Raw genomic sequence first — 22,003 nt, 5'->3', positions numbered from 1 at the left:
CGACAAAGGTAAAATAAACTACATGCACTGCACTGTTTTAATCTGCACAATACTGGTCTCAGGTGAACTTTTATTTGCTCAGTAGATCGAGCTAGCCATGCTAGCTGAACTGGCTAATACTGTTAGCAGGCCGGCCCCAAGCTGGCCAACAACATCTAGCAAGCTAGCTATTCTCGGCCGCTATGAAAACATTTTGACTTGTGAATAAGTGTGCTTCATGACCATAGGTGAGGGTAGGAACGAAAATGGCCCGGTAGACAGAGAGCTTTGCCTTCTGGCTCAGCTCCCTTTTCGTCACAACGGTGCGGTAAAGAGACTGCAGTACCGCTCCCGCTGCTCCGATTCTCCGACCCATCTCACGCTCCATTGTTCCCTCACTCGAGAACAAGACCCCGAGATACTTGAACTCCTTCACTTGGGGTAAGGACTCATTCCCTACTTGGAGTGGACAGTCCATCGGTTTCCTGCTGAGAACCATGGCCTCAGATTTGGAGGTGCTGATCCTCATCCCAGCCGCTTCACACTCGGTTGCGAACCGATCCAGTGAGTGCTGAAGGTCGCAGACCGATGAAGCCATCAGAACCACATCATCTGCAAAAAGCAGTGGTGCAATCCTTAGTCCACCGAACTGCAGACCCCCTCCCCCACGACTACGCCTCGAAATCCGATCCATGTATATTACAAACAGGATTGGTGACAAAGCGCAGCCCTGGCGGAGGCCAACCCTCACCTGAAATGGGTCCGACTTACTGCCGAGGACCCGGACACAGCTCTCGCTTTGGGAGTACAGAGATTGGATGGCCCTGAGTAGAGACCCCCTCACCCCATACTCCCGCAGCACCTCCCACAGTGACTCCCTGGGAACCCGGTCATATGCCTTCTCCAAGTCTACAAAACACATGTAGACTGGATAAGCATACTCCCAGGCACCCTCCAGGATCCTTGCGAGAGTAAAAAGCTGATCCGTCGTTCCACGACCAGGACGGAATCCGCATTGTTCCTCCTCAATCTGAGGTTCGACAATCGGCCTGACCCTCCTTTCGAGTACCTTAGAGTAAACTTTCCCGGGGAGGCTGAGTAGTGTGATGCCTTGGCACACACCCTCTAATCCCCCTTTTTGAAAAGGGGAACCACCACTCCGGTCTGCCACTCCTTCGGTACTGTTTCCGACTTCCACGCAACGTTGATGAGACGTGTCAACCATGACTGTCCCTCAACACCCAGAGCCTTCAGCATTTCTGGGCGGATCTCATCCACCCCCGGGGCTTTGCCACTGTGAAGTTGTTTGACGACCTCAGTGACCTCCCCCCGGGAGATTGGTGTCGATCCCCCTTCATACTCCAGCTCTGCCTCTAACATAGAGGGCGGAGTTGTCGGGTTCAGGAGTTCCTCAAAGTGCTCCTTCCAACGCCCTAACACTCCATCAGTTGAGGTCAACAACGTCCCATCCTTACTGTACACAGCTTGGATGGTTCCCTGCTTCCCCCTCCTGAGGTGTCGGACAGTTTTCCAGAACAACTTTGGTGCCGCCCGAAAGTCTTTTTCCATGTCTTCTCCGAACTTCTCCCACACCCGCTGCTTTGCCTCGGCCACGGCTGAGGCTGCTGCCCTTCGGGCCTGTCGGTACCTTGCAACTGCCTCGGGAGTCCCCCGGGATAACAAATCCCTGAAGGCCTCCTTCTTCAGTCGGACGGCTTCCCTGACCACCGGTGTCCACCAGGAGGTTCGAGGGTTACCGCCCCTTGAGGCACCTAGGACCTTGAGACCACAGCTCCCCGCCGCGGCTTCGGCAATAGAGGCTTTGAACACCGACCACTCTGGTTCAATGTCCCCAACCTCCACAGGAATGCCCGAAAAGCTCCGCCGGAGGTGTGAGTTGAAGGCCTCCTGAACTTGGGCCTCCTCCAGACGTTCCCAGTTCACCCGAACTACACGTTTGGGCTTACCAGGTCTATCCAGAGGCTTCCCCCGCCACTCGACCCAACTCACCACCAGATGGTGATCAGTTGACAACTCCGCCCCTCTCTTTACCCGAGTGTCCAAAACATACGGCCTCAGGTCCGATGATACGATAACCAAATCGATCATGGACCTTCTGCCTAGGGTGCTCTGTTACCACGTACACTTATGAGCATCCTTATGTTCGAACATGGTGTTTGTTATGGCCAATCCATGACTAGCACAGAAGTCCAGTAACAAACCACCACTCCGGTTCAGATCAGGGGGGCCGTTCCTCCCAATCACTCCCCTCCAAGTGTCTCCATCATTGCCCACATGTGCGTTGAAGTCTCCCAGCAAGATTAAAGAGTCCCCTTCAGGAGCCCCATACAGGACTCTTTCCAGGGTCTCCAAGAAGGCCGTATACTCTGAACTGCTGTTGGGTGCATAAGCACACACAACAGTCAGAGTTTTCCCCCCCATAACCCGCAGGCGTAGGGAGGCAACCCTCTCGTCCACTGGGGTAGACTCCAACAACGAAGCACCCAACCGGGGACTTGTGAGTATCCCCACACCCGCCCGGCGCCTCACACCTTGAGCAACTCCGGAGAAGAATAGAGTCCAACCCCTATCCAGAAGTAAGGTTCCAGAGCCGACGCTGTGCGTAGAGGTGAGCCCAACAAGATCCAACTGGTAACGCTCCACCTCCCGCACAAGCTCCGACTCCTTCCCCCCCAGAGAGGTGACGTTCCACGTCCCCAAAGCCAGCTTCTGTCGCCCGGGTCTGGTCCGTCGAGACCCTCTGCCTTCACTGCCACCCTTCTGGCAGCGCACCCGACCCCATCGCTGTTTCCCGTAGGTGGTGGGCCCGCGGGACGGAGAAGCGGAGGTGTTGCCCACGTCGCCTTTTCGGGCTGTGCCCGGCCGGGCTCCGTGGCAAGCCCGGCCACCAGACGCTCGCCGACGAGTCCTCCTTCTGGGCCTGGCTCCAGAAGGGGACCCCGGGCTTCCTCCGGGCCGGGTATCCTCACTTCGTGTGTCGTCTTTCATGAGGTCTTTTGAACCAATCTTAGTCTGGCCCCTTGCCTGAGACCAATTTGCCATGGGAGACCCTACCAGGAACACAAGGTTCCAGACAACACAGCCCCCAGGTTCATCAGGGCACACAAACCTCTCTACCACGGTAAGGTGCTGGTTCTTCAGAGAGGTTCTTCATGACCGAAAGAACGAGATCGCGGGTACAAGCGGCCGAGATGGGTTTTCTCCGCAGGGTGGCTGGTGTCTCCCTTAGGGATAAGGTGAGAAGTTCGGTCATCCGGGAGGGACTTGGAGTTGAACCGCTCCTCCTTCGCGTCGAAAGGAGCCAGTTGAGGTGGTTTGGGCACCTAGTTAGGATGCCACCTGGGTGCCTCCCTAGGGAGGTGTTCCAGGCACGTCCAGCTGGGAAGAGACCAAGGGGTAGACCTAGAACCAGATGGAGGGATTATATCTCTTCTCTGGCCTGGGAGCGCCTTGGGATCCCCCAGTCAGAGCTGGTTGATGTGGCCAGGGAAAAGAACGTTTGGGGCTCTCTGCTGGAACTGCTACCTCCGCGACCCGACCACGGATAAGCGGGAGAAGATGGATGGATGGAATAAGTGTGCAATGTTCTGTAATTTGCTTCACTAACTCATGGCACTAATCGTGTGTTTCAGGCGAGGTGTTTCTCTCTGGATTGGAAACTAGTGAGCTTTACCCTCCGGGATAACACGAGATATAACGTAAGCAATTAGCATGCTAGCTGGACATAATGCTACCTCTGTGGCTACACTGAATGAATAGAGAAGTAAACAATAACTTACATTGTAGTTGCTATAATTTCATGTGTCATTTGCAACATTCATTCTACATGTTAATGGTAAAAGCTTAAACAGTTGATTACCTGCATGCCACAAATACTGATGTTCTAATATTTTGCACATTTAAATACAAATGTAATTTAAATTCAATTTATTTTTCCTTTTGTGTATTGATTGTTTTATTATTGATTGTTTTATTAATTTTACTCAGCCATGTTATGTTAGATGTCAATCTACTTACACTGTAACTACTCTGGCCTTGAAAGAAGGTTACGCATCGAACTGATGTCCACTAATCCCTATAAAACAGGGCTTCTCAAACTTCTTAATTCTGATGTAAATTAAAGTGGACCTAATATGCTGTATTGGACAAATATATTCTAGGGCCATACCTATACAAAACATGTCTGTGAAGTTTTTTGCTTAAAATAAAAAACAGTTCACCCATTGTAACCATGCCTCATATTGCTCATACCCCTCTTTTGCAACCCTGTTAGAGAAAAGCAAATTTTGGGTCCTTAGGTTTAAAAAAAAAAAAAAGAGAAAAAAAGAGGAGGCGGCGGAGCTAATGCCTGATCAGAATTCTACCGGCGATAAAGTGAAATTCTGCTGCGATAAAACGTCATCCTGATCTAAACCACATCAAAGATGATTTCTGAAACAGTATGGAGCTCAAATGTTTTTTCTCTTGCGGGTTTATCACAAGGTGAGTTCCTTTTTTTATTTCCTGCTTTTTAAAACACATGTGCTCTACAGTAAAGGTTAGCTCTGAGGGTTAGCGAGGCTTGCTAATGTAAACAAAGACGAGATTACGTCCAAACCACGTCAGGCATTGTTTCTGATTGCAATTTTCTGCGAGTTCCCCGACGCACCGGGGACACATATTTATGTATAAAAGACATCACAAAGTGCATTTTGCATGATAGGTCCCCTTTAACCTGTTAGGCCCGAAGCCTGTTTTTCAGGTTTCAGGCTCGAAAATTACATTCCCAGAACAAATGACCATATCTTCCCTTCTAAAAGGGTTAAATTAATAATCTTTTTTCTCAAAGTAATGATAAACCTGTGAGTTGGATGTAGAAAAGTCAGAATCAATATAGATGTTTTTTATTTTAAAGGAAATTCAGATTGAACATGGTAAATTATAGTGTCTGTCCAAAAGATATGTTGTACTTATAGTGAAAACTAACCTTGGATGATGGGTTAGTAGACTAAAAGCTTTAGGAATCCAAAGTACAACATATAATAAGTACCCTGTATCAAGATTAGGGATGGGTATCGTTAGGATTTTATCGATACCGGTACCGGTACTGCTTATCGGTATCGGTATTTTTCGATACTCTTATCGATACTTTTCAATAATTTGGTGTTAATAAACTAAAAAAAGACAAGGCGATGTGCCTGCAAGATTGCACCCAGGTAAACAAAACATATTACCCGTGCGCAGCAGCTAACCTGCCTGCGAGCCTTTGCTCAAGTCAGATTTACACACGGCGCGGCTGAAGCCCGCTAGCACTATTATTACTAGCAGTATCGCTAGCACCGTTTAAGATTCAATGAGTGTCTCGTTTGCAAATGCTTCATTAAGTTGATTGTGTTACCCACTTTACAAGCAACTAATTGAGTACATAGATTGCACCTTGCACTATTGCCACTAAAACATTTTTAAAGTGCATCCAGACCTTCGATCGCTTCGCTCTGTCCGTCATGCCTGCGGGAGTCTCACAACAATAATAAGAGTGCTGTTGAGAGAGATGAGGAGTGGCATTTACAGTGGCCAATCAGAGGGGTCTCAAACCGGATACATCACACGGGATGAAGGTTCCCAACCAACCAGAATGGTTTAAAGTTAAACTAAGGAAGTAGACGTAACAGATATACCGATAGCAGCACCGTTTGTCCAGCGGCTTAACAGTATACCGATACCGTCCAATCAGGTACCGGTATTGACTTACTACCGGTTCTCGGTACCCATCCCTAATCAAGATTGATGCAAAACAATTGATATTTGACCTTTTTAGACAGATTTAGCAAAAAAAAACCTCTTCTGGGGCCATCTGGTGGATTTTCCATATATCTGGCCCCCCTTGTTCGATTTTGACATCTCTTTCTGACCGTTAGAGCCAATAGAATCCAAGGGAAATCGCCCCGCACACACTCTCATGTTAAAAAAAAAAGGTGGCGTCTTTGCGCATGCTAGCTTGCAGCAGAGGGGAGAAATATCGCTGCTCTGATATCAAGCAACGGAAAAGCTGTTTTATTGCTTATGGATTATCAGAACATTTCAAAGGGGACGCAGTCACATTGGATATTAACCTATGGATTAACTACAGCATTGTTTTTATCGTTTTAATGCCATTGAAGACCAGTTTAGACCAGACAAAGACGAAGGTAAGCCATGTTAGCGTTGTGGGCTACCTAGCGCCACTTGTTTTGATGTACGTTTTTGTTGATGACGTCGCGAGTTTGTATATTTCAGTGTTGAGGTGGGCAACGTTAGATTTTGTGTCTCCTTGCGATCATAAACGATGTGTTGGATGTGCACCTAGGATAAGTAATAAGGGAGCTAGGAGTGATTATCGGTGCAGTAATAGGTTAGCATTTTTCGCTCAGGGGTCATTTAGATGCTTCTTATGAGACTTGTGTTTTGTTTTGGTAAAAATGGTTTGTATCGTCAGTTAGCTGAGATTATTCCTGTTAATCTGGTATAACACATTAATAGGTTCTTAAATATTAAGATCCCCTGAGACACAGTGTCGTGAAAAAAAAAATAAGGTACCCGTCGGCGGGGACCTTGGGGCTTAACAGGTTAATGTATATTTTCTTGTGTCTGACGCGTTGTGAGAATGAACGTGCATATATATTTACTTGTGTGCGTGAGCGTGACACGCATTGCAGACCGCAAGTTAACCGCAAGTTTACCTTGACTTTCTAACGCCATTTTTGCTGAGGTTCAAGGCATTGGTTACAGACAAACATTGCCATTTCTCCCACTAGTTCAAGCCATCATACTGTATGCATGTATTGAATGTGTGTGTGTATACAGGGGCGCCGTTTACTAGGGATGCAAGCGATTATTCGAATATTCGTTACAGTCTCCATAATCGAAAATTATTTTTAAAATTCGATTTTATTTATATATTTTTGTATTATTATTTATGTTTTGGTTTTTTTCTGGCTTAGTTTCAACCAAAATATAGACTAATGCTAATAATAGTAATAGTATTAATAATTGTAAATGGCAATTGGTCACACCAGTTTGTTTTACTGTAAACTTGGAGGAAGCCAGCAGCGCAGGCTGCTGCACTCTGCGCAGCACTGCTGCACTCTGCGCCAAAGTGCTGTACAGAGAGATACATAAAATATAAAATCACACAGCTCAGCTCACAAAACATTAAATAAATAAATACATTTAAAGTAAAAGATACAAACATAAAACAAACCAGAATAAACGTCACAATTAACAAAAAAAAGAGAAACATAATAAAAGATTAAGAAGGTCCACAGCAACGACAACATGAAACACCCTATAATTTACTGCAACGACATGTCGGGAGACCCCCTCAAGGGGGCCCCATGCATAGCATGCCGAAACTGCTTCTTAATTTCAGTTTTGTTGCTCTGCTCCGGGGTTGGGGGGGATGCATGCACCATGTCCAATGTTGTCTCTGTTGACAACCTACTAGGCGATTAAATTGATCTTGTATCTTGCTTATTTCTCCTCTTAGGAAAGCGGGCACGGGATGACAGCTTCCTTGACACCATCATGGCGATGGAGGACCGCCGTGTCATGGTCAGAAAGGAGAATGAGGACCTGCGTGCCAAGGAGATGAACGACGAACAGCTGCTGCATTCACACAAGGCCCAGGAATCGGACGACCAGCTGCTCATGGTGATGCTGCGCCATGCTGACTCGGCGGCGTGCCGGGCTGCGCGCCAGGTGGAGGTGTCGGCGCACCAGGTGGAGCAACAAAATACCTTTCAGGCTGGGCTTCTGGCAGTGCTAAGCGAGCTGATTAAATCCAACAGGCCTTCAATTAAAAAAAGAAAAAAAAACTTGTCGTTGTTGATAAACTGTACAATGACTTGTTGGGAGATGTGTGGCGCAGTGGGTGAGTGCGTTGGTGTTCGGATCAGGGGAGCACAGGTTCAAACCCCACTGCAGTCAGCATGTCGTTGTGTCCCTGGGCAAGACACTTTACCCCAAATTGCCTACACCTGGGACAGTTAATTTTGTATTATTGTGATTATATATATATGCCACTGTTATTAGGGAAGGAAGGGACACTTCACTTTGCACTAAGGTGTGTCTACTGCTGAGCCTACCTATTATTGTTATTATATATATAGCAAACAGTTATTGTTATTATATATATAGCAAACAGAACCACATAATTTGCAGTTATAGAATTTATGGATCACATTACTAAGGCAATAGAAAAGAAAGAATATGCAATAGGGATATTTCTGGACCTTAAAAAAGCATTTATAGGTGTTTTGTGTCTTCTAATTGTGACTGTTCTGGTGTCTTTTTTTAATCCTAGTACAGTTCTGTATTGTTGCAAAGACTGGCAGGTGATCACTTGTGTAATTTATTAATATTCCACTTATTACTTTCCTATCCATAACATTTGTAAGTATGTTGGCAATGAGTGTAGCACTGTGTGATATTATTCTGGTTGGTCGTGTGATTGCAGGATATAAACTGTTGCTATACATAGAATTGATACATTCTGTAGTTGCATTGTGTTCTTGTGGGTTCAGCAAATCAATGTTAAGATTTCCACATACAAAGAGCATTTTCTTGCTGCTTGTGTAGTTATAAAGTTCAGCTAGCTTTTTCTCAAATATGTCAATACATGACTCTGGTTTTCTATACACGCAGATTATCAGAAGGTTTTTAGATTTTTTCATTTCAATTTCTACTGTTATGCATTCCATAATGTTGTCTATAGCAAAATACATATTACTGACAGATCTACTTTTGTAACTTTTGTTAATATAAAGTGCAGCACCCCCCACCTTTAGAATTAGTTCTATTAGTAAAAAACATTTTGCATCCCTCGATTTCAACCATGTCAGCTTGTATCCTCACTAAGCCAGGTCTCTGATATTGCTAGGCCTGTAACTTGTTTCTCCAGTTGCCTTAAACAGTGTTTGATCTTTGATACATTTGAAATGAGGCTTTTAAAATGTAATATTGATCCATCCATTATTCCCTTTCTTTTGAGTTGATCTTCTGTGTAGTATTCACATTGGTTATGGATGTTATTGTAGAAATTATTTTCAGGGTCAATATCCTTTTCAATGTCTTGTGATTTATGTTCCGTGTACTTTAAACTAGGGCTGTCAGTCGAAATATTTAATCACGATTAATCGCATGATTGTCCGTAGTTAATCGCGATTAATCGCAAAATTTGTATCTGTTCTAAATGTACCTTAGAGGGATATTTTTCAAGTTTTTAATACTCTTAATCAACATATGAGTGGACAAATATGCTTTATGCAAAATGTTTATTATCATTTGAACAATGACAAATATTCTCATGAATATTAAACACAACAACCTCTGAACATTACAAATATTCGCCTCAATTCAATCTGGAACCTCTCTCATACAATAATACAATACAAAGTGTGTGCGTGTGCGTGTGTGTGTGTGTGTGTGTGTGTGTGTGTGTGTGTGTGTGTGTGTGTGTGTGATGGATCGTTGGAGCTATGTGCAACTCAAGGCATATGCTCGAACGGGAGCTGCCTGGATGCTGCAATCATGTTGCGCGCACTATCCGTGCTGAGTGTGCTGACCTTTCGTACAATGTCCCGCTGTCTGGCTACCTGCATAAAGTTAAGTGCTCGGCGCAGTTGTCGGCGAAATGTCACTCCTCTGTTTTCATTTAAACAGCTCCTTATATCCGTTAGCGCAGCTAGCTAGCACCATATGCTAACAACAACAACAATAAACGTAAGGTCTCTCTCTCGCGCCACACACACACCCCCTCCCGGTCCTCCCGATGGCCAGTCGATGCCTGCCGTGAGCGTGGAAGTGTGGTCTGCCGCAAGCAGGATGGCTGTCAGCATCAGCTTGTAGATGGCATTTTAAACTCGATGCGCTCTGAAACTACGGGGCAGCAGAGGACAAAAAATACACATGCGTTAATCGCGTTAAAATAATTAGGGGCGTTAATTTTTTTTATTGTTATTAAGGCGTTAACTTGACAGCCCTACTTTAAACATTTCAAGTCCAGTTTTTCATATTCAGCAGGTGAGTGGTTTTTGTCCAAGCTTATCATTGGTGTTCTTAGTGTGTTCATTTCAGTGTGTAGCTATTCAGTTACCTTATGTTGATTTTGATGTTTCATTCCTCAAACTGATCCAGCTCGGTGATGTCCCGGATAATGAGCACTTTCGCCATCTCTGCTGTTGATCCATTTAGTTTTGATACATTTTTTACAATTTGTCAACCATGTTGCTTGAATCTTGTTTGTTTCTTTAGTATACGTGCTCTCATTAGGCGCGTTCACACCGCGGTACTTTTCCCACAAAGGTTCATGAGAACTCTCTAGTTCTCATGAACTAAGTACAAATCGCGTTCACACCGGAATAAGTCCCTGAGGGAGGATTAGGCAAATGAAGCCGATGTCGTCACTTCTTCTTCTTCTGCTTTGGGTTTACTGGCAGACCGCAAACAACTTCCCGGCGTATACTGCCACCCGGAGTCCCCGGCCGGAAGTCCCCGGAGTTGGTACTGCGGTGTGAACGCGGCTCTTGCGATGTCCGCATTCCTCTTCGTAAGGTGTTCGTTAATGTAAAAATTGGTCCCTTTTAGTTTCCTTCCTTGTCTGAGGAGTGCATATTTATTTTTCCTGTTGATGAACCGGATTATTATTGCTGGTGTGGCTGTTGTGTTCTTGCTCCGCAGGGCATGAAAGGCCTCAATATCTCCGCTGTCAACAGATATGCCCTTGCTGTCCAAAAAGCAAAGCACCTGTTGCTCTAGCGACTCACGGTCCACCTCCGGAGCGTCGGCTCCCCCTCTCCCTGCTGCGGTGTCCTCTGAGGCCGCTGCCGCCCTGGCATAGCTCCGGTGTCTGGTCTTCAGACCGCTGATAATCAGATCGTTCATCCTGGTGTACTGTTCGAGGTCGGCCACTCAATTCTCCAGAAAAGTGATATTTTTGTCCATTTCAAATGTTCAGCTCCATGATTTTCTTTTGCTGGGCGGCGACTGAGTTGATTACGGCTGACAATAAGTCGAGAGATTTCTTAATCTCCTACACCTCGTCAGGGAGGTTTGCACTTTTCTTGGGTGCCATTTTTAAAGCCCCTTTTCAGTGTTGCTCTTTTGTTATGTTTAATTTTCGATTTCTGTCAGGTTTTGAGGCAGCACTCGATTGCATGTGTGCACTCACTTCCACGTTGCGACTGACATCTGACGACTAACAATGTTAGGCTGCAAAAATGTGATTGTCATGAAGGATGGGTCATAAACGGAAGAACCAGATGGCAAAAATAAGCAGCCGAATTGGGCTTTCTTCAAAACCCCCTGATTCTAGTAAAAATATATTGTAGAAGATTTTTTCTAATGTGTGGTCTCCTATTCTAAAGCTTCAGCTAGCTCATCAAGATGTCCCATTTCATATATTCCCATTATGTCTTATGACAGAACTTGATTAAACCTACACTCAAAGTACTCATCTTCAATTTCCCTATGTAAACTTGTGACGGATAGGTGATATACTTAACTACAATCACTACATTATTCAGACTCAGCTCTCTGAACTAAAGCTTCTTTTAATTGTGATAAAAACCAAGGTAATGCTCTTTTCAAAAGCTAAAAAGACACCAGAGCCTGTTGTAAATATTGCAACTACGCAAGGAATAAAACTTGAAGTGGTTACCTTTTACAAATACCTTGGTATCTGGCTTGATGATTGTCACTTTTGTACGTCATGTCAATAACCTGCTTAAAAAACTGAGGGTTAGGCTAGGTTTCTTCTACAGGAACAAGTCCTGTTTCTCGCTTGAGGCCAGGAAAAGGCTGTGACCTTTTTACCTGTGCTGGACTATGGTGATTTGATTTATATGAATGCACCTGCCAATTGCCTGGTCAAGTTAGATGCTGCGTATCACAGTGCACTGAGATTTGTGACAAACTGTAAAGCATTAACCCATCACTGTACCCTGTATGCAAGGGCTGGTTTGCCTTCGCTAACTGTACGGAGGTTCAGTCACTGGTACATTTTTATATACAAAGCAATGCTAGGGAAACTTCCATCTTATATCTGCTCCCTGATCTCACAGCGAATTGTAAGTGGCTACTGCCTGAGATCGCATGCTGTAGTTTTATTAAATGTGCCAACTGCTAGGACTGTCTTAGGGAAGATAGCATTTAGATGCGCAGCTCCACTGTCTTGGAATAGTCTGCAATTGAAATGGAAACTGAGCAATCTGGTGCCACTAAATGTTTTTAAAGCTTGGTTGGATGCTACTCAATCGGAAGCTGTTGGTACCTGTTCATGTGGATAGTTATGTAAATTGTAATCCCTGTAATGATGCTGTATGATGTCCTTTTTGTTGTTCTGTTTATGTTTTTATGTTTCATGTGGAACCTACTTGAGCAGGTCTCCCTTGAAAAAGAGACCAATGATCTCAATGGGATATACCTGGATAAATAAAGGTTTGAAATGAAATTAAACGATGTCAGTCGACATTAGGGTTATGTTGTACGTGCAAGATGTGCTTTTTAATGCTTTTGTTCATCATTTCTGGCATCAGTACTGTAAATAAAAAATCCTGGCGGTGCACAGGGCCTCTCTCCTGCTGACAGCGCTGTCAATCGAACACTCAAGTTAAAATAATCCGCAATGTAGTTTTATCCTAGCTTCTGTTTCAAAAGTAGTTCAGCCGGCTTTATTAACAGTCAGCAGCGGAGCATCGGAGCAGCCAACAGACACAAACCACGCCGCTTTTCTTTGTGCTGTTCGGCCCTGTGTTTCCATCACCCTTACATCAACATTAGTTTTGTGGTAAGGTCATTTTGGGACATGACTAAGTTTATAGCCTGCCATGCTGTTATCCTGCATTGGAAGATGAGGCAGCCAACAATATCAGGGTATATGCAGGAATCCAGAGTCAAATTTAATACCTTTTAAGACCTTTTTTAAGACCCTTTCCATACATTTTAAGACCTCATCGCAACTTTGAGTTCTAACCGGTTACATTGGCAACACACTTTACCTCACATTTACTATATTGATTGTAAGATAGCAAAACTAAACAGAGTGCAGACAGACTACTGAAGCTTCCTTTCCACATGAACTTCAACCTCTCTGTGAAGGTCAGGTTTAATGCAGTATGCTGCTTTTTTGCTTCTGTAGACTCTGTGCTCTTTCATTCCAATAAAACTCCTCAGAAACCATTGGAAACCAGTATTTGACCAATAAACAAAACAATTGACAAAACTTTGAACTATGAAATATGTTAAACTTTGGTGAGCTTCAGCGGGGTAATGCCATATAGGAGCTCCCTCACAAATACCCAGGGGTTAAATTGGGCTGGGGCTGTCCGGGGCTAAGCCCTGACACATAGGACGATGCTCTGACGTCATCACCCTCACACATTTGTCATATGTTTACAAAAAAGGATATATATGTTAAGACTTTTCTCGTTCTTAATATAGACTATATTTAGGGTCTATATGTGTTGACTTTACTTTAAAATAGCAGATCTCTGTGACCGGATATAGTTTGGCTTAGACCCCGGCCCCAAGAAGGACGCATACGGTAAAACGCATACGCAAGCGCAAAAAAGGCTTCCGTTCACACGCATTCGATTCATTAACGTGTCCGTTCACACTAGACCGCTGGAAATGCTGGAAACGATGTAGTACATATGTCAGGCCTGTAAGTGGCGCTGCTGCCGCCACAAAATACACCAAAAGCAGCGAAGAAGACCCCGAAGCATGGTTGCCCTTCTGTTTATTCTCCGCGGTGGATGGCGTGTTCTCCTGCTGTATCTCTCAGGTAGTCCACCAGCAGATGAAAAACACCCACCTCTCCGCCTCTTCAAAGGAACGAGGGGACCGTGCGGCAGTTTCCGTAAAAAAAATGTTCCGCCGGTCAACATGTCTGTTAAAGTTTAAATCTTCCGTACAAAATTAGAAAAGTGCCAGTCAGAGGTCTTCTTTGTTATTTATTGAGCTGTAAAACAAATTGATAACGACTCTGTTCTCTGTATAATAATATAATAATATTTAATAAACGGTGACTGCCTCTCTTTTCCTCCCCCTCTTCTGACAGCCCAGCAGCAGCAGGAGACGTGGGGAGAGGGAGGCGGGCTATTTCATCGTTATCAGAAAATGATCATATAGGGCACACACGGAGCCGTTGGACCCCGAGAGCGTTACGTATGCCGGTCTACCCACCTTGGGACCCGTTACCGTAGTCGTTTAGCCCCCCCCCCACCCCACACACAGAGCGGAGCAAGGCAACGAAACTTAAAATGATAAGCAGCATTTTACGGCGCGCTATGCATGGGGCCGCCTAGTGGGGTTTCCCGACATGTCGTTTCAGTAAATGAAAGGGTATTTCATGTTGTCGTTGCTGTGAACCTTCTTAATACCTTGGAAAATGCCGTTTAATACTTTTTAATAGCCTTAATTTTCGCTAAATTGATTTATCAACTTTTAATACTTTTTAAGACCCCGCGGACACCCTGAATATATATTAAATAGTGAGACGACTACAGGGTTGTTTAGGATCAGTGAACATCTCCCTCACAATTTTTTCGTTTCTCACTGGACACAGATTAATTACATGTTTTGATTGTGCTTTCCAAAATGTGCACTGATATTTAACTACGTGCCCTTTTCAATACCAAGCTTGATTGCCTTACTGAATTTGAAGGGGCCCAATTATGCTTAGTTTGAGTTTCATTTTTGTATTTTGTGCCTCTACTGTGACATGTTTACATACTTTAATGTTCAAAAACGTCTTTTTTCTCATACTGCCTGTACTTCAACACCTCTTTTCACCCTCTGTCTGTAACCAGAGCCCAGTCGGTTCCCAAGAAATATTTTAGTTTGCCCGCCTTGTCTTGATATCCTTTACAAAATTCCATGGAAATTCAGTGATCCGCTTTACAGACGGTATGTGTGTTTATGTGTGTGTATGAGAGCACGCACACATGTCTACGGCCCAGAACAAACACACTGACCGGCCAGAACCTGCTGATGGTGCACCGATCACTTGTGTGTGTGTGTGAACTTGTCTATCAGGCTTATGCTTATAAATACATTTTGCTGTGTAGAGTGGAACTGCAGTGAGCCTTGGCATAGCACAGCATACTTTTGGGGGCTCAATATTCACCGGGGTATGGGGGTGTGTGTGTGTGTGTGTGTGTGTGTGTGTGTGTGTGTGTGTGTTTGTGTGTGTGTGTGTGTGTGTGTAGTGATACAACAGAGCTGTCAGTGCTCCACTGGAGTCTCCTTAAAGGTCACATGTCATGCTTTTCCGGTTATCACCCGTCCCCTTGTTTGTTATGAAGGTTTTTCTGCATGTAAACGGTGTGCAGAGTCAAAACCCTCAAAGTACACCCTGTAGCGAGTAAAACTCTAAAACAGAAAATACCTCCCCAAAACGCCTCGTTGGTGAAACGTCATCATGACGTCATCATCCATTTTATTCTTCCGGGTACGTGCTTACGAAAGCACGTACCCGGAACTAAATGGGCCAATCCGTGGAGCCGTTACGTTACGTCCGCGGAGCCGTTACGTTAAGCCCCCGCTGATTGGTCCAAATTGACCAATCCACGTCACACACACACTCAGTGTATGCAGCCCTGCTGATTTCTTCTCCCTGGCTGCAGGCTGATAACAGACAGTTGGGATCGCGCGAAATTCTCTCTGCAGACCCATTCTCACAGCGTTTATCAACCTATAAACCTTTTTCTTACTCAATATCAAGCCACACTTATTGTTTTTATTTCGGCTGTTATTTTGTGTGTGTTCAGGTTGAGTTTGGCTGTGTATCGCTAAACAAGGAAATCACGGAGGACGGGGGGGAGGAGCTGCAGCGAGCCGTTTAGTGGAGAAAGTGAATACTGCTGAATACACATACTTTACAGAGATGCTGTATGCGAAACCAATGTGAGTTTGGAAAATTGCACAGTATTTTTCTATTTTAGTATACCTCAACAATGGAATTATGATCAGTGGAAATGGCCATGACATGTGACCTTTAAGGCAGCTGCTACTAAAAAGTGTGATCTACTATATAGCTTTCTTGCCAGTAAAGCCCACTGATGCATATTAACCCCAAGAGTTAGAGGTCCACTGCAACCCTCATCTCTTTAAATCCAGGCTGATATTTTTGCTGCTGCTTTTAAATAAATCTATTCATATTTTACACTACACTGTCATTTTTGTTCAATTGTATTCTATATCATAGTCTATTTTAGCTTATTTTATTTTTATATTATTCTGATCGTTTTTTTACGACAGTTTTTAATCACGTTATGATGTGATCCCGCTGCACTTTATGTAAATGCATTTTCTGTTATATTTTTTTGTAAAGCACTTTGAATTGCCTTGTGTTGAAAGATGCTATATAAATAAACTTGCCTTGCTTATTCAATTTTTGTCGACAATGTTTGGTAACATAATACCACAACTAAAGGATTGTATAATGTGAAGTTTCTTCTGTGTTATATGGATGATGAAAAAACCCTCCAATAACCGATACATGTATATCCGACAGTGGCTCAGTAAGTAGGGGCTTGGACTGTGAGCTGTAGGGTCGCCGGTTCAAGTCCCCGACCAGACCTAAATATGGAGTGTGGACTGCTACTTGGAGAGGTCACAGTTCACCTCCTGGGCCCTGCTGTGGTGCCCTTGAGCAAGGCACCGGACACCACCCCACCCCCCTCACTCCCATTGCTCCCCGGGCGCTGTACAATGGCTGCCCACTGCTCCTAGTACTTGACTTCTGGTACTAAGACGTGTGACCACTAAAGAGGGTTTCATCCCTCTGATTCTATTATATTCCTTTAATAAACCTTGTTAACCTGTTAAGCCCCATAGCCCCCGACGGCAGGGCTTTTTCTTCACAAAACTGTGTCTCAGGGCTTCATAATATTAAACAACCTATTAATGTGTCAGAAACTCAGCTAACTGACGATATGAACCATTTCTACCGAAACAAAACACAACTCTAATGCCAAGCGTCTGAATTAGCACTAACGCACTGAGCACATGTAAACATGATGGGCTTAATCCTAGTCTTCACAGAGTTGCGTACAGTCAAACAGGGTAATCCTGTAGTGGTCTGTGAATGTGGTGTGGTCCTTTTCCCATGCTCCCTCTCCCTCACAGGGGAACTTCATCTAATGTCCCAGTTGTGTAGTTCAGACTGTACAACACTGTGGGAATATCATAACACATGGCCAAGAACAATTTCCTGATTCACTCAGCATTAGCAGGATTTCATGCTGTATTTGTCGGCCTTCGCTCATACAGCCAGAGAAAAATCAGGGAGCAACAATAAACACGGGTTTAAGTGGATAATGAACGTACTGTTGAGTTTTGGCAACTGGAAAAGCAGACGCTGAAGAATTGTAAATGTTATATTTCTGTTCTGTAGTCTCTGAAAAAGGGATATTTCTGTTTATTTGGTCTTTTGTTAATCCCTCTTTCTCAGAGGGATATCTTTTTATCTCTCCTCGAGTCCTGTGTGCAATTCAGTATCTAGTGCATGCGTGCGTGGTGTGAAGAACGTTACCTGGTCGTACTCCAGCGCTCCAGGGTAGAGGGGCCAGCCCAGAAAGAGCTCGGAAATCACACAGCCCAGTGACCACATGTCAATGGCCTCGCAAAATGGCAGGCCCAAAATAATCTCTGGAGCCCTGCAGAGAGAAAAGAGAGAGGGAGAAGGTTACTCTTTTGGAGATGGTCACAATGTTAAAAAAAAAAACTTGTAAGTCACTCTGTCACAGCCTTGGGGGGACAACATGTCTATGTTATCACAAGAGGGTCGGGGCTAGGGTCTCTACAGCTGATGGTCTGCAGAAAATGTTCCTGGAAAACCAAAATGGTACAAACCCTGTAAAACCACATAAAATCAATAGTAGGGGGACTTGTGGATCCAAAACAACTACTACAGGGTATATGCAGGAATCCTGAAGTCAAATGTAATACCTTTTAAGACCTTTTTTAAGACCCTTTCCATACATTTTAAGACCTCATCGCAACTTCGAGTTCTAACCGGTTACATTGGCAACACACTTTACCTCACATTGACTATACACAGTATTTATTGTAAGATAGCATAACTAAACAGCTTGTGATAACTCCTTATCATAATTCAGATAGAACAAAGCACAAGAGAATGAATTGTTTGACCAACCCAATGCAAGGTTTATTAGAAAAATAAACCACTAGAAAGTAGTATTTGATTTAGGCATTCTTCCCAAGAGATAAAACAGACAGACTACTGAAGCCTCCTCTCCACATTAACATCAACCTCTCTGTGAAGGTCAGGTTTAATGCAGTATGCTGCTTTTTTGCTTCTGTAGACTCTGTGCTCTTTCATTCCAGTAAAACTCCTCAGAAACCATTAGAAACCAGTATTTGACCAACACTTTGAACTATGAAACATATTAAACTTTGGTGAGCTTCAGCGGGGTAATGCCATATAGGAGCTCCCTCGCAAATACCCAGGGGTCAAATTGGGCCGGCTAAGCCCCGGCATATAGGACGATGCTCTGACGTAATCACCTTCGCACATTTGTCATATGTTTACAAAAAACGATATATGTTGAGTGCTGTGTACCTGGACTCACATTCAGGTTCAGGTCCGGACTCAAGTCCAGAGGTTCAGGTCCGGACTTATAAGTCCGGACTTGTGTCAAGTTGTGTGAGTAACTAAAGTGAACTTATTGTGAGCTAATTATCAATTGAAAATAAACTCATAATCAACTCAAATTCAAACTCGTCAGGTTTATTGTGCGCCCTTCCAACTTGTGTTTACACCATGTCTTTTCTAGAACTCTACATGTGTTACTAACTACACAACACAACTACATACAGTGATGTACATACAAGACTCAATATGCAAGAGTACAAGTCTATGTGTTCTTGTTCAAGAACAACAGCATATTGACATTGTCTGGGTCAGGGGTCTGCAACCTTTTTGACCAAAAGAGCCATTTCGCTCCTTTTTCTCCCAAATATTTTTGCCTGGAGCCGCAAAACATATTTCATAGCTTGATAGCTAATAAAGTTGTATTGATTGTTATATCAGACAAAAACTACAGTTGTTTTGCATTTATTAGGCTATTTATTACATTATATAAAACTGTTAACCTCTAATAAGAAACAAAGAACTCCTATAAGGAGAATTACAAATAATACACAGGCCTACTTTAAGATAAATTAAACGCAGCACTTGGGGAGTCCTCTGCACATTTGAAGGAAACAAAATATTATTAAAATAGGCCCACTTTGAAATAAATAAAACATATAGCTGCACCCTAAAAAGAGTTAAAGGTAAGGTAGGTAAGAATGGAGAAACCAGCTCGAGTGCGCTAGAATTTGAAAATACACAACTGGAAAAAATAGGCCTCTTCCTTCAGACTTTCTTACAGAGTCCCTCCTCCAACACACACGAACGCGCATCATCAATGAGGCAACGAGATAAGTTTGTGCACAGATGGAAGGCTGACAAGCAGGTAGGCCATCCAGTTATTTTAGCCGGGTCTATCTATATAGATATCTATATATCTATATATCTATAGATATAGATATATATAGATATAGATATCTATATCTATATCTATATAGATATAGATATAGATATCTGTGTGTGTGTGTGTGTGTGTGCGCGCGGAGAGACACTGATGGATCGTTGGAGCTATGTGCAACTCAAGGCATATGCTCGAACGGGAGCTGCCCGGGCGCTGCAATCATGTTGCGCGCACTATCCGTGCTGAGTGTGCTGACTTTTCGTACAATGTCCCGCTGTCTGGCTACCTGCATAAAGTCAAGTGCTCGGCGCAGTTGTCGGCGAAATGTCGCTCCTCTGTTTTCTTTGAAACAGCTCCTTATATCCTCAACTCCTCTTAGATTGTATTTTCTTGGCTTTTTACTATTGTTAAATGTACTTGAATATAATCCTGATGCTTTTAATGTTTTGTAAAGCACATTGAGCTGACTTGTGTTGAGATGTGCTATATAAATAAATATAATAAATAAGCTTATCACATAACTGTCCCCATGCAAATAAATACGGTCTCTTTAACAACAGGATATAGAGGGCTCATTAATTTAACATTAAACCCACATGACGTGCATGCATCGATAATGCAACAAAGAACTAAATCTGTTTCGCCAATGGACTTTGCCACTTACGCAAATCAAGTGGGACTGGTAATCTTGCAGCGGTAGTGTTAGAGGTGTATAAAAACAATGGGTTATTAGGCCCGGTCACAGCAGCTGCAAATAGTAACCACTGCTGTGACAACCGCAGGGAAATGGTCTGTTGCCAGGCAACAACCAAACGCTCAGGACCATAATGTAACAGTATTACAGGGTGATAAATGGGCCACTGCTCGTTGTTGCGTATGTGTGTCACTGACGTGTGTGCTTCTCTATGTGTGAATGTATGTATGTGTGCAAACACATCAATGCGGATGTCCATCACAGTTACAGCGCAGGCTTTCTAAACGAGGAAATTACACATTGCCATTTCCTATTGCTCCTTTTAAGAGTAAGAGGTCCAGTTATGCAATACCAAACAGAGCTTTGTATTAGACTGCATCAAATATTTACAGAACAATCTTGCCAAGCTGTGACTAAGGCCCCGTCCATACGGAGACGATATCAGTTGAATCCGCTAACGTTCTCTATCGTATCGGCGGTTCGTCCACACGAGTCCGACACGGAAACTCGGATTCGGGATACCCTTTGATTAAAGCTCCCAAAGTGGGTAGGTCTGAGGACGAAACGCTTGCGGCTCCGCATGTATGCCAGTGTTTCCCCTTTATTAAAAATAATAATAATTGGCGACCCTTTTTCATTTTTGATTGTTTGTTATGTGGATTTGTAGTATTTGTGTTACTCTATGTTCAATAAAGGTGTATTTTTGCTAAATCTTGAGACATTGCCACTGTATGTACTGGCAGGGCCGATTTTAGGCGGTCGCCCAGGGCTCCAGATCTGGGGGGCACTGCGCTGGTAGCTCTGGGAAAAAACTATTTTGACCGTTGCCGCTCATCCTAATTTTCGGCCTTGATGTAACAACATTCATAATTAAGTAAATGTAACACCCTTTTCACCCGGTTACACTTTTCATTCGCCCTATACGATGGGCACTGTAAGTGATGAAAGTGGGGGATGTTGGCTTATCAAGCGCCCGCTGCTCACAGCCAAAGTGTGAGCGTGGGAGCGAGAGAGCTAGCGAGGGAGAGAGAGAGAGGGCGCACCAGTAACGGCGCTGTTGTTATTAGAATCTGGTGCTAGCTCCGCTAACGGATATAAGAAGTAGATGTTTCTACAACCAGGGTGGAGGAGAGCTCTCCTGTCAGACTGAGAGGCTCAGCGAGGTAAAAGGACTCTGATGCGGCTTTCACACCAGCGCTTTTCCCTTTCTAGCTCTGAGCTAGAGCTTTTCTGGTTCAGCTCCCGCTTTGTTCACACCACTCAGAGCCAGGATGGTGCTGCCGCTGCTGCGTCATGACGTCACCGTTTACATCGCTGATTTGCTCCTCAACGGCGCTCACAACAACAACAACAACAACAACAACAACAACAACGGGGGACTGCGTCGGGTCGATGATCGTGTTGCTTTTAAAGCAAAGCCAGATTAAATTAAATAACGACTTCTCCAACTTTATACTTTTCAACCTGTGCAGCCAATGTATGGATTCCATCCGATAGCTGCTATAATAAAAAACAAAACGTCTGCCTGCTCTCCACAATGACCAATAACAGTGAACGGATGGTCAAAGTAAGGTACAAATACACAGAATCACACAAAGCCTGGTGAGTGTTGCCTGACTTTATAAAGTGTGCTTTTTTTTATAAGTGTGTGTTTGCCTTCTAGTCACTTTGCTCAGCGCGACTGCTTGTAGGCAGGCATGACGAGACTCTTCAGTCGACCCATGTTCAGGGGAGGTGGGTTTAGTTTCCTGCACGCCTCGACGTAAGAGAGACGTAAGCGACGCCGCCTCATAGC

General features: G+C 44.0%; 1 protein-coding gene across 4 annotated transcripts in view; it reads right to left on the bottom strand.

The window, feature by feature from the left end:
- hipk3a (homeodomain interacting protein kinase 3a) overlaps positions 1–22,003 on the bottom strand; it is a 70,215-nt gene that overhangs the window by 26,151 nt on the left and 22,061 nt on the right. For all 4 annotated transcript variants that reach the window (XM_079682039.1, XM_079682040.1, XM_079682038.1 and 1 more), the window contains exon 5: positions 17,552–17,675. In XM_079682039.1, coding sequence (XP_079538165.1) covers positions 17,552–17,675 — 124 coding nt within the window. The remainder of the gene's footprint in view (positions 1–17,551; positions 17,676–22,003) is intronic.

Source organism: Notothenia rossii, assembly GCF_949606895.1.
Source record: "Notothenia rossii genome assembly, chromosome: 5".
NCBI classification, from domain to species: Eukaryota; Metazoa; Chordata; class Actinopteri; order Perciformes; family Nototheniidae; genus Notothenia; species Notothenia rossii.
The sequence above is the reverse complement of the archived record's forward strand: the minus strand, read 5'-3'. Positions and strand labels throughout refer to the sequence as shown.